At 34.9% G+C, this 14,254-nt stretch overlaps 1 protein-coding gene across 1 annotated transcript in view; it reads right to left on the reverse strand.

The window, feature by feature from the left end:
* LOC150086614 (uncharacterized) overlaps positions 1 to 14,254 on the reverse strand; it is a 199,280-nt gene that overhangs the window by 100,407 nt on the left and 84,619 nt on the right. The window contains exons 2-3 of the mRNA XM_090371477.1: positions 4,855 to 5,090; positions 1,345 to 1,534 (exon numbers count right to left, since the gene is read on the reverse strand). Of these exons, the coding sequence (XP_090227603.1) occupies positions 1,345 to 1,534; positions 4,855 to 5,090 (426 nt within the window). The remainder of the gene's footprint in view (positions 1 to 1,344; positions 1,535 to 4,854; positions 5,091 to 14,254) is intronic.

Genomic DNA, 14,254 nt, shown 5'->3' on the forward strand with positions numbered 1-14,254 from the left:
GACTCTTACCCATGGATCTTAGCGTCAGAGCAATGGTTAAGCTTAGCTCTTCTTACTACTTCACGGTCACTGGACGAACGATCTATTCTTTTGTGTAATTTTGTTTCCCGATTGAAAACCAGTGGTAAGGGGAACCCCTAACCCGTTATTGGGAAACAATTCCCTCCCGTTTGGCGCAGATTTAAAATCAGGAAACGAGTTTCTTCCTCTATCACTGATTTTGAATCGGGAAACAAAATTACGATAGGAATAGATCATCGGCTCGATGCAGGGTAGAAGCTGGATCTGGCCATCATTTGCTGTCGCAAAGATCCATGGGTAGGAGTCTCTCACTGAAGTTTAACCGAAAAATTAATTAATTGAAATAAAAATTTAAAAAATGGAACACGTTTAAATGACGCAAATTTTACATTATTTTTTTTTCCTACATTGACACCATTATTTAAATAAATTTTGCAAATTGCCGTCTTACTATTTGAAATGCTACTTACGAAAAATTACAAGTAAATAATATTAAATTCGGAAACTGGTATCAGCATTTCATTCAGATTAATATTTTAAACATATTTAAATAAATTTAGGATGTTTATTTGAAAAGATTATAAAATGTCCGAAACACTTCAACTAGAATTACCTTTCTAATAACACAGTTTAGTTGAAATTCTTCAAAAACACACAATACGAAAAAAAAAAGAGTTTAGTTGCATTATTGAATTTTACAAAATAGAAATAATAATTGAGTCGGAAAATAATTCGTAGATTCTTCAAGAAATCGAAAAAGAAACATTTAATATTTATTTCTGGAAATAGGTTTCAGGAACCGACAAAATAAATGGCAAATAACGTTATATTCGCATATTTAAAAATAGAAATTCCGACCAAACGATTTTAATTCGAAATATCTTCTGCATAATTTATCCCTCTAGCGGATAAATTGCAAAGTACCGTGGAATTTACATTATTCAGTAAAGGTTAATAGAAATATTTCTTGAGTTAATTACACATTCATTTTGAATGTATTCTAGAACGTGAAGCACTTTTTATAAAATTTTAATGATTTCTGACGTTTGTCTAGTAATTTTTACCTCTTCCTATATTATTTGAATTTAAAAAATATATATATTTTTTAATGTCTCTTTTTTTTTATTAAACTTAAATCGAACCTAATCTATTTTCCAAGAATTGTGTCCAAGTTGCAGTTTACTTAATACTCAGACGCATTCAACGTTGTCGTGCCTGACATTTTGTAATTGATTTCTAACTCATTAAGAGGCTGAGATTAGAAATTGCTCTTTAGGTAAAAGCAAGAGAAACTGAGAAGGAGAATTTGTACAAAACACATACCAGACCTTCCTCTGAAGGAACTTGGGAGTATGAGGCGCAATCTTCACATACTCTTTGGCTACACTCATCACAAGTACGGATTTGCTCATTAGGGTCGAGTGCTTTCCGACAACTTCGACATGTCTCCGTAGGGGTTGCAACTCGTGGAGGAGTTTCAGGAGGCTTTTCTTTTATTTCAAGTGGCTGTTTTCTAAAGTAAAAAAAGACAACACAATATTTCGCATGAAAACGGAGCAGCAACAGTTCTCTGTGGCTAGCGATTATTGAAATGCGTTCAAAATATTTCTTACTTGAATTATTAGACACTCAAAAATACTAAGAAAACATGTAGTATTTCAGAGCGAAAGTAGGATTTAAAAATTAATTACACAAAACCAACAGGTTACAAATTTGTAATATTACTATTGGACAGAGGGTAAAAACGTATTGAAATACTCAGAAGATAGGTAAAGTAAAATCGGTAAAAGCGAAAAATTTATAAATTTCTGGAGATCTGAGGGAGTGCACCGTACCAATTACGGATTAATCAAATCTAAGGCATAATGATAAATGCCATCATTGTATGTTATGATGCAACACTGCCGAGTGTGAACCTATAAAGCGTGTCATTCAACAACCCCACGTGTATCTGAAAACGAATGTACAAAACAGGACATAGGTCATAAGAGGATGTGTGATTAACTCTGATATCTAGACAACAGTTCGTAGTTCATGTAAGGTTGTGGGAAATACTGACGACTCTGAAATTCCTTCTGGACCATCCTAGATATGTCAATAGGATTAGGGCCTGAAGACCTTGGTCACACTCTATTCGGGAAATATCTTTGCTCTGAAGGAAGTATTCCACCAGTTGCACTCTATGGGAGGGGAAGCATTATCGCATATTGTCATGAACTGCGGGTCCCTACAATTCTCCACTGTCAGAACGGTATCACAACTTATTCATAGCACAGTTGGTAGGCTCCCCGTCCTCCCAGAGTGGGTGGAAAAGACCTGAGTTTGAATCCTGTCGATGACGGCAGGAATTTTTATGGGTCTTTTTCACAAGGTAGCTAAGTTAGTCAGTCTCAGGCGAGTGCAGTATGGCTTTTACTCCCGGAAACTCAGGTTTTCCATCCATAAAACAGAAAATCGACCTCAGAACATAACTTAATGCAATTTACAGACAATATATACGGAACAACACGGCCTTAGTCGCCGATGCTCCTAAAAACCCAACAACAACAACCACAGCAGTTAAAGTTACTGTGCTGTCATCTCCTCATGTCTCCCGGCACTTAAAACCAGATATCGGTCATTTGCTAATGGTCTGGCCTAAGCTAGATCTTATATGTCTTCGAGATACTTTCTTGGAACCGTCTCCACAATCACAATATCACGTTTGAGTGGACATCCTTGTTATCAAAGCCTGTGATTGACTCTCTTCCATCTATCCAATCACTGCACCCCGAAGAATCATGCATTCTTTGAGGTGGAGTGATTGGATCATTCATCACACACAATCAGTTGTACAGCAGATAAACATAAAATGTGGATACCCTTTTAGATTTTAGGGGTTTTCCAACAAAAAAATGTTTATTTGCATTTGATCTATTTTTCACAATTTCAATTCGATTTCAAAGAGTAAGTGTGCAAACTCAACTATACCTTAACTTTTCCACCAGTGTATAAAAATAGATTATGCAATATTCATAAAGCGTTGAGTTTTGAAATAATAATTAAATATAGCTATAATTAGTAATAATTGTAACAATTAGAAACAGTAGTGATTAACATACTACAGTAGCGTAGCTACCCTTTTTTGGACCCGGAGGCAAAAAGAACATGTTCGGGCCCCTACTTAATTAATGAAAATTGCAAAAAGAGGAGACAGCCAAAGATGCTGGGCTCCCAAAAGGCCCGGGCCCGGAGGCAATTGCCTTGCCTGCCTACATGATAGCTACGCCACTGGTAGTGTAGCTTCATATACACTTATTGTTAGTAATTGTGACAACAGTTGTTTAAAAAACTATTTTTTGCCTTCAGCGTTGTTCTGGCTTTATAATGTCATCGAGTCCAAAAATTTGTTTCCCTCCGTCACTCACTTTTTGCATTGCAAGTTTATATTGCACTTTTTATACTGCAAGTTACACAGTAGTGCATTGTACAAGGTACTGCACAAATACCCCTGCAATACTATACATTGTGCCCGCATGGGTTTCACACTTGTTATAATCCCCATACTCCCCACTCGGGATGAAGAAGACCTGATTTCGAATCTCGTCAAAGACGCGAAGAGCTTTTACAGGGTTTTTCACTCTGGCTGAGTTAGTCGGTCTCAGGAGATGACAGAAAGGGGCTTCCCCCGGAAACTCCAAAACAGGTAAACGGATCTAATGTTGTTGTATTAGTAGTAGTAGTAATGTTTTTAGGGGCATTAGCGCTAAAGCCATATTTCTCCGTGTATTGTCTCCAAATTGCGTGTGTTCTGAGGTCGATTTTCTGTTTGTTGGACGAAAAACCCGACTTTCCGGGAGGAAAAACCACGCTACCCTTGCCTGAGACCGAATAACTCAGCCACGTTGTGGAAAAGGCCCATAAAAATTCCATTCCTCCCGTTATCAACGGGGCTCAAACTCAGGTCTTTTCCAACCCAGTGTGCTACCCACAAGGGCATGTACTAATATTTCTAAAGATGTCTGCAATTACGAACTCGATAGGCGAACAAATTCGACAGCAGAAGTTAACAGCGATCCTTAGAATTGTTTAAATGAAACTCTTAAAACTTTTTTATTGGTTTATCGCTCGTGAATGAACGATTCATAAGTCAAAGAGCCAACTACAAAAATTAATTTGCTAACTCCAGTGTATTTGTATTTTTCAGAAAGCTCTCACAATATTTATTATTTTTTCCCCACTAAAATACGTTAATTTAAAAGTAAATTAAAATAACTTAAATTTGGCAGAGATTAATAGTTTCATGTTTCTGTCTTATGTCGAAGACATTTTTCTGCTATTTTAAGCATCGTTAATATTTTTTCCCCCTATTATAATTAATGGGTATTTTTAGTGGACAAAAAACCACAGAAACTGAAAAAAATTTCCATTATTATTCAAAAAAACAAAAATAAATAAATAAATAAAATTAATAATCACTGTAATAAATGGTAAAAGGTAAAGCATTAACATACTCCAAGCACAATTTAAAAAAGCGAATATTTTTTTTCAAATAAAAGTTAAAATCTGCGATCTGTCTAGATGCCACTCGTGTTATAAAATGGTTCGATTCTACTGCTAATTAAGAAAAATTGGTGAAGGCTTCCCCTAAACCTAGGGGAATTGTGTAATTAATTATACAGAATAAATACTTGTAGTAATAGTGCAATTTTAATATTTACTGAATTTTTTGTCCAAACTATTTTTCACACAAGACTTGCAAATGGTTAATAGCCCTCATGGGTAGCATAGTTGGTAAAATCAGGAAGGCAATCAATTATTTGATAAATTATTTAAAATTCAATAAAAAAATACCTCATCTGTTGAGCTTCTTTTTCAAATTCTTCCTCCTTCTGCCATACGCGTTCTAAAATCAATCTTTCTTCAGCAGTCAAGTGTTTCAGATTGACCCGGGGAGATTTTCCAGGGGACATCTTATCTTTTACTAGTACTATCTCCTGTATTCCAGACGCAACAGTTTGTTTTAATTTGTTGATGGTACCTGGTCGCTCTCTTTCGTCTTCAGCTGCATTTCCAGTGCTTTTCACAATCTGAATCATAAAATATGTTCAAATTAATAACGAAATGTTATCTTTCATTTTTCAAAAATGAAATTTGATTTAGCTGTAATGAAAGCATTTATTTTTGTATCAACACTTTCTAAGTTTACAACTAGTGATAGATGAATGAAATTTCTTTTTTCCAAGACACACTTGAACAAATGTTGTTTGGAGCCTAGAATTTCGAAACCGTCGATATCAAATAAGAAAAAATTTTGCAGTCGAACAAGTTAAGAAAAACTCGCGTGAGGATCTAGATACTTCTCAGTGGTATGACGTTTTTGAAGAATAAACTTGCCAAGTATTAAAAGTTTACAGGTAGGAATGAGCGAGAAATGTTAAATGGTTCTTGGTAGTTACAAAGTTTTAGAAACATCAGAAAAGTTTGTGGTTTTTAGTATTTTTATTACTTGCTCGCAAAATATATAGAGCTATATATATCTTGGGTATATATACGTAGGTGTATATACCTACGTATATACACCAAAGATATACGGTTGTTTCAACAGTACGTTCAAAAACTTCTGGGATGTAAACACGTCTCTCCGATTCAATGGTAACAGAGCTATGGTTGTTTGAATGGAGTTTTGGATACTATAAAACAATAAAAAAATAAATATAAAAGCAAACATGAACCTAGTATGAATAAACCTTTTACTAGGTATATTTTGTATAACCTTTTACTAGGCTGTTTTGTATTGTTTCTTACCATTAAAAACCCCACAGCTATTTTTTTAAATGCGAACAAAATTCGAACTCATGGGTACGATTTCTAGACAGGCTGATATTTGGAAAAATCGCTTATTTAAAATTAGCTACGAATGGCATAAAATTATTTTCTCTAAATATTTTACCTATTAAAAGAAAATTAATAGTAGTATAATAGTAATTAGAATTAATTGAATTTTTAAAAAGTGAAAATTTGAAACTTCAAATAATTTAAGTTGAATTTTTAAAAACATTCTTGAATTTTCTTTCATGACTTATGTGTTAAAATTTATTATGGTAAGAGAATTATTTATCCCATCATTATTATCTTTAGCTAAGGGGACGCAGTAATAAAAGTTCGCCCGAGGTAGCCATAACTACAAATATTCCACTGGTGATAGATATATGTGAATCTGTGAGTTGATATGTTGACATTATAACTGAATCTTCGTAGGTAGCGCAGTAGCCATGGTTCTGTCCTGCCATACCGGATGGAAAGACCCTTGAATCCCATCAAGATGGGTGGGGGGGGATTTTTATGTACCTTTTTTTTCACACCGTGACCATATTTAATTCTTACTCTCACAGACATTACAGAAATTATTTGTCTCCTTATTATTTGTAATTCTTCGAAGATTTTACGAATAAGTATAGGACAAGTGGAAAATTATTAAAAATCTAGTCCAGTGACAAACTGTCTACTAGGAATAATTTCTGGAGATTAAGGGTATAGCAATGTTTTGACCAGTCATATGGATCATTTAAATCCATTGTAATTGAAGTTAATACGTTTAAAACTGATTCAGCGATAAATCTGCCATACCAACTGAAGTTATGACAAAGTTTTACAGTTGGAGAATAGCAACTCCAAAATAACTTATATACTTGGTGAAGTTGAATTGAAAACAGTAGAGGAAAAAAGGGATTTGGAGTTAACGACACAGGAGGATGAAGTTCTTTGAACAGGTAGACAAGCCCATAGTGTCCTATGGCAGATTTATCGAACACTGACACTCCTTATCTTGTAGAGATATTAGGCAATTCTAAGGCTGCATTTGGAATAATAGATTCAAGCATGGAAATGACACCTAAAAAAAAGTCATCAAGCTTCTTGAAAGGGCCCAAAAGTGGGCAATCCGTTTAGTGAGATCAGCAAAAGAGCACCCATATGAGGAGAATCTTCGAATATGTAGGCTGCAGAGCTTGGAGCCTTAGAGAGAATTTGATCGAAGTGTATAAGGCTCTGAGAACGGAAAGTAAAATACAGTAAATGAAGACGACATTTTCACTGTTATAAGTGGTTTCAGAACTAGCGGCCATAAAATTCAAACTACAGGTGGAGAGGTTCACACTGGGTTGCTGGAATAAGTTTACTTCCTTGAGTAAATGAGACCGAAAACATGGGGGAATTCAAAGCTCAGTTGGACAGTTACCTACGCGAGGAGGAAAATACATGGGTAGTTTACTTTATTTTTATATATATTTTATTTTTTTATTATTGCTTTCTATTTATTATTTTTATTGCTTATTATTTATATATTTATTATTTTTTTTTGTGCAAAAGCCTGTGGCTTCCTTGAAGTTATATACTTTCTTTTTAGGATCACCCAAATCCGAATTTATAAGCCCATGTATATGATGTTCATAAATTGCGTGTGTTCTCCGGTCAATTCGCCAATTTTGCTGAACGAAAACAACCCTGCTGTCCACGCTTGACACCGACTAACTCAGCCACCAAGTGGCTTAATTAGCTGAACCCATAAAAGTTCCTCCCTTCATTGACGTGATTCAAATCCGAGGCTTTTCACCCGTTATGAGGAGGATGATGATTATAACGACTGTGCTACCGTGCACACCGTGAACTATATAGATAATATTAATACTAATATATTCATGGAAATAAATGGAGTATATTTAAAGAAGTCTAGTAGAATTTAGCGAGGTAACATTATGGCTGATTTGTTTATACACTGAAGAAACGTGGAAAAATATAGAATATTTTAAAATTAACAAGTAATAGAACAATATTTTAATTATAAATTCACAGATAAATTATCCGGTTTGGTCTTTGATCTTTAATTATATTTTGGTCTTTTCTAAACAAATTTGGCGCGTAAAATTAATATTAAGATTTGTAGATGTTATATAATTAGCGGGCTGAATTTTATAGGTATTGCAAAGATTTCTTTCAGCCAATTTTATGTGTCACGAGAGGGAGTAGTTTATAGAAACCAGGCCGTTCCGAATTTAAGGAAAAAAATTATTTAAAATATATACCAAACGTTCTTGGACACTTCAGGAAAGTAGTTCAACTACCAATAACGAAATTAATCGAATTATGTGGTGATATGGTTCCTCCTATCTAATGCGGAAGTTGAGAGATATCACCAAAAAGATCAGATTCACTTACAGGCATTAAATTCGAAGTGGATGGCAAATAATTAATTAAATGGGAGAAAAGCGAGTAGAGGATTAAACCATTTGAAAAAAATATTGTTACGCATATTAAGAAAATGAAAACTGCAGACTAGGTCTGATGGAAGCATTCAAAACCTTCCAATTAATGTCATAGTAACTGAAATCAATAAATGCTGATTTACCTAATAAGGCTTTGCAATTTCATCAGAAAGAGAACTTATGAAAATCTCCAGTTTTGTATTTGGATCTAAATGAATTACGAACATCTACGTCAGTGGAGTAAACAGGACAGTGTCGAGGAATGAGTAAAATTGCTGTTGGAGCGAAAAAACAAAATAAGTAAAATAAAATTTAAGCTGTAGTAGTGCTGTTTGTCCGGGGCATTAAATTAACTAGGCACAACCCCGGGTGTAACGACTCCTTATCAGCAATACATAAACTGAGATAATCCAATGACAAATCAATTTTAGAGAACTTTTCAATGGGGAAAAAAGCAAAAACTAATAACCATTCACTCAGTTGTTTATTCGTTTGAAGTCTGTTAAGAAAATTAATGGTGAGTTTTTCTCCATATAAAGGATTTAATTTGAAATTTAACTACACGGTGGTTATAGTCCTTTTCCACTTTTGAAATCGAATAACTCGAAAACTATACAGTAGTTCGTATTGAAAATCGGCTTTTTCATTGCAGTCAGTGCCCATGTGGGAATTTTTTAAACAATAAAAATATTAGTTATAAAGTTGACCACCAGGGGGTTATGCGATTTGTTCACAAAATAAACTAAATTAGATTTTGCGTTCGTTATAAAAATGAATAATTCTGAGAGCGCAGAATGGCTCGTTGTGGTCTTATTCTTCGTAGTCAAAATAAAAAGTTTGAAGCTGTAGACCTAACTTAAGTAACCAAGTCCAGTCACGTTCGTTTTAAAATGTTGACAATAGATAAAACACTTCTTTATTAGAAGAATGGCGATAATGTTCTTGCAGTCCTCAGAACTAATCAAAGAGAGATATTGAATTAATTGACTTCTCAACTCCAAAGTCTAGAAGTAGCATCACAAGAAGTGATTCCAAGACTTGATGCCTGATCAAATTTGTCGAGATGATCTAGTGCTGCCCATACATCTCGTGTGACTGCTGTTTTCTTTAGCGTACCTCATATAGCTTCACCTGTTTCCTTGCGCAGAATTCTGAATGGTTATTGAACGTCCCAGAGAACTTTCACCTTGATTCTTGTGTGATAGGCACAAAATTAGCGAATTTCAGACACAGAAAATCCTCATGTGCAATCGGTTCACAAATTGAATGTTGCAGTATGGTGTGGATTTATGGCACACGCTATTATTGGTCCATTTTTAAGCGCGTTAGCACACATGCGTAAAGGGCCTATTGTCTTCGTCATGTCCGTCTGTCCGCATGTAATAACTCGACTTCCAGTGGATATAGTTTCATATTCACTATATTTCCACTATTCAATAAAGATTTCTTATTACTATTTGTTTATTATATTAAGCATAACAGAAAAGTTAAATACCTGTTATATTTCAATTGTTATTAAAATCCAGGAAGAAATAAGTAAATGCATTACGAAAGTGTTGACAGTATACTACAATGGTTTAATTTATTAAATTACAGAGCATGAAATGTGTTGCATTTCACGCGCTGTTGATTACAAAGTATTATTAATCAATTAGTAAAAAAAATAATTAGTTAATTATTTTTCACTTTTATAAATTGCATAAAAAGAAAAAATTGAATTAATTCAAGAAATAAAAATCTATCGTACGCAATCTTGTTCTTTGAAACCATTAACAATTGAGAGCATTTTGAGACACGCACAATTAATAGCACAAGATATCTTAGCCTATTGTAGACCAAAATTATTTCAAAGATTAGTGTAGTTTAAATAGAAGCATAATGTTTTGCAGAATGGTGTTATGGCCCCCATAGTGGCAATAATTTCAAACATTCGAAGAGAAACCTTCAAGGAAGAGCAAATTATCAGTTGCCAATTTTTCAATCCTTGGCCTGCAAGGCCGCTAGACCTTGCAGGCCAAGGATCCAACAGTCTGAAACACCCTATTTACAAAATTTCCCTTCAACTCCTTCAGATTTGAAATCCCTGTCTTGATTGCTTATTAGAAGATAATTAAAACGCAGAGATTTGATCGTAATGATTGGTAAAAATTTTATAACCAAATGCTTTATACTTTAATGGATAAAGTATTCAAGAGTTTTTTTCTTTCTTTTCCAAAAATCGAATAACTGCACAGACGTTTGAAAAGAGCTCTTCTTGAGAAATCTTCCAAAAAGAGGTGTTTAAATACCTGTTGAATCTCTCTCCTAGAGAATGCAACAGGTACGTCAATGTATTTTCACTTCCATAGTGATATTACGTTAAGATAAATATATAAAAAGGGTGCCACTTTGCTGTGTTCTAAAGTGATGAAAAATTCAGCATTTCTTACACCAAATCTAGTCGAAAAAGCCATGAAATTTTAAATGCAAAACATAAAAGGAAGGGTGGGGAAACCAAAAGCAAGAGCTGTTGCTATAGCAACTAAATTAGCGCTCCCTGCCTGAAAACGCGTCAGAAGAGATTTGTTTTACCGATCCTTTGGGAAATGAAACCCCTTTTCAATCGACATATTTCAATTGTTAGCACAGTGAAGCGCCAGCAGGCCAAATACAATATTTATCTGGTAGCTATGTTACCGGGTTGCATTTCAATTTTTTATGAATTCAGTTCAACTGTTGGAAACTCCGCCAGAGGGATGATACTCAATATTTCGCTGGGACAGCTTCGGGTTATTTATTTTACTGGATGCCATTGTGAAAAGCAAAATATTAGTACAGAAAATAAATTCAGATCATTTTCTATATGTAAACTTGCAGATGCGATGGAAAATATTATGCAATTAGAATAATAATCAATTATAATATAATTTAAAGAAATAAAAATTGCATTAAACACAACTTTTTTTATGAGATACAATGACAGATTTACAATGATACAATGACATTGTGGAGTAACAGAGGTTTTATACTTCGTTTCGAAGAGTCGATAAAACTTTCATTGTTCTAGTTTATGTTCTTTTCCAAGGGTCCATCAATAACATTACAATAGTAAAGTGAATCTTCCATTGCGAAATATGAAGAAAGCTTACTTGCCGTTTACGAAATACAAATATGGTTGTACCTTTTTTACAGCAAATTTCATTTTTTAGCCTAGATTCCAAAAGCTCTGCATGTGCTTCAGGCAGTTGTAAATCAAACGCAAGAACGTTGAATTGACTTTTAGTTATGTGTTAAGGCTTGTTTGGGCCTGAGAATTCTGATTCAGAGCACCTCAAGACTGTTTCCAGTGGCTCATTTGTGTTTTCCTCTTTAATGGCCAGGTTTCTGGAGGAACAGGAACAGATACTTCGTCACTCTGACTAACTGGCCTAATGGCTACACTTTGATTGATCTTAGCCAAAAGGCCGAGTAAGAGGATGGCCTAATGGCTGTATATTATCTTGTGCAGGACGACACCTGAATGTCAGTTCATCTGGTCTTCATACAACCTACCTCATCACTGGACACGGATCAATAAACCATAAATTAACATCCATGGGAATCATTGACAACCCCTACTGTGTATGTGGTGAAATAGAAGACTGGAACCATCTAGTATATACCTGTCAACACTATGAGGACCTCCGCAGCATCCTGTTTACTCGTATCCAAGATAACCCTCAAGGAAATGAACACTTATTCATCACAGAAGAAAACTACTACTATGAGTTTACCAAGTTTGCACAAGCCCTCTTCACAAGACGGAGCACCCTATTGCCAACACAAAATAGGAACAACCCAAACATCTGATCCTAACCTAACTGGCAAAACCGATCTTAACCTGGACAGGATCAACTGGCGTATGGACCACCTCACTCTTCAGTGGCAACGTGCACACGGCTCTCTTGCTGTCTTATTTATCGTCCTTCCCGGGTTCCCCTTTCAACTGATGGCGCTTATTGCTCCATTGATAACCTGGAGGATACCTTCGCCTACATCCTCCATATTTCTAGCTATACCCTCCTTTCTTGCGTACACTCTGTACTTCCCCGACTCTACCTTTTTTTTTTTTTTTTTGTCTCCGTCCAGGAAGCTCTGGCGACCCTGGCGGAGACAAGCCAGAGAATAATGGGCAGACTGGCTACCTCCTAGTGGTGTGTGCGGGCAACGTGGAGTCCCACTAGGGGCCCTGCGGCCAAATGCCAGGACACACAACAGAACCTAACGCAATATGTCATATACAACACACAACACTTTTCTGGCATTTACAGTAGTACTGTATTCCTTCACAGCGAACATATGGCACAGATGTGGGAAACCACAGGTGGCGCCTGACCCTAATACTATGCACACTATGCACACTATGTCAGTTCATCTCCGCTAATGGCTTTTTTTTTTTTTTTTTTAATGTATAGTATCTTATGTAAGGCGGCTCCCAAACGCTAGTTCAACTCCGCCGTGGTACACTGTGATGTTACAAAAACTCTGCAGAAAGCCCAGAAATGTGTGTAATGCTTTGTTTGTGTCGTGTATGTGTTTGTTATGTTGTTTAGTTGTTGCTGGCCGCTTTGCTATCAGAAAGCAACAAGCACCAGGGTGGTGCGTCCCGATACCCGTCTATGCCGCGAGGAGGCGGGCCACAACTGAGCGCGAACCGCAGCATACCTCGGGTATCACGTACTGAATGTCGAAATAATTCAAAATATGAGCAAATAAAATTAAATTTAACAGTAAATTTTTAAAAAAAATTAGAAAAATTAAAGATAAAAATAAGTAAAAAAAAAATAATAAAAATTAAAGATAAAAATAAGTAAAAAAAAATAATAAAAATAAAATTCAGTAAAAAAAGATAAAAATAAGTAAAAAAAAATAATAAAAATAAAATTCAGTAAAAAAAGATAAAAATAAGTTAATAAAATGGAAAAAAATAAAATAATAATAAAATTTAAAAGAAAAAAAAAGGAAATAAAAGAAAAAAATCATCCCGCACCAGTGTAAGGTGGTGCCAGCAGATGACCCGGACTCAGGACCAGCCTGAGGTTAGCAGGAAATAGAAGTCAAGAAGACACAGTGATGTCACTCGGCGTCATACATGTTTAAGCCGCTGATGTGCTTAAAACTCTGCAATTAAAATCTTAAACCCTACATCACAAGGGAGTGAAAATTGTAGCGATAGCGCCATTCGTTGCAATCTTTTTACAATTAATAAATGGATAAGTTAGGTCCAATAGTGAATACTGATTGGTGATGGGAGAAGAGGAAGTTCATAGTAATTGTATATTCTTTAATATACATGCACTTAATGGAACAATAAAATTAATACAATGATCTATAGAGTAATCAGCGGACACTTGTAACTCATTATTTGAGTAGCTTCACAGAAAGAAATAAATTCGGCATTTTACTCAATTAAATAAGCATTATATATTAATTTATTAATAACTTAAGTACAGATCACGGCCCCAGTTATCTGCAAAATATCGTACATCAAAAGAGTTAGAAAAAATTAAGTAGGCAGAGCCTGAGAAATTAAGTGGAAGTAAAACACACTGAAAGCAATATAAAGGCGAAGAAGCGGTTAAAATTCGGGACCTGGAAAAAAATTATTTATATACTACACTTTTTTTTTTTTTTTTTTCGGTTATGTAAATACTTTAATTTCTTAGCAGTAATGTATCCTCTTTTTATGGATGCGATCTCGAAATTAAAACACGCCAGCTGAAAAACATCGTATTTAATTAATGTGTTCAACAAGGGGTGAAAAGTAATTGGCATTTGTTGCTCGACAACTCTTATTCCTGTTGCCACCAGCTCAAGAAGGTAAATCAGATGATGGGAAGAGAAAATCGCATTTTCCGGACTAAATGCTACTTACTTCTTCTAGGCTTCATTTTTTTTTTTTTTTTTTTTTTTGGGACCAGTTAATAGTGCGAACTCAGCAGCAGGACAGCTCAGTATAATTTAGAATTTAT

The sequence above is a fragment of the Mastigoproctus giganteus genome, chromosome 4 (genome assembly GCF_048544385.1).
Source record: "Mastigoproctus giganteus isolate SK-2022 chromosome 4, ASM4854438v1, whole genome shotgun sequence".
Lineage (NCBI taxonomy): Eukaryota > Metazoa > Arthropoda > Arachnida > Uropygi > Thelyphonidae > Mastigoproctus > Mastigoproctus giganteus.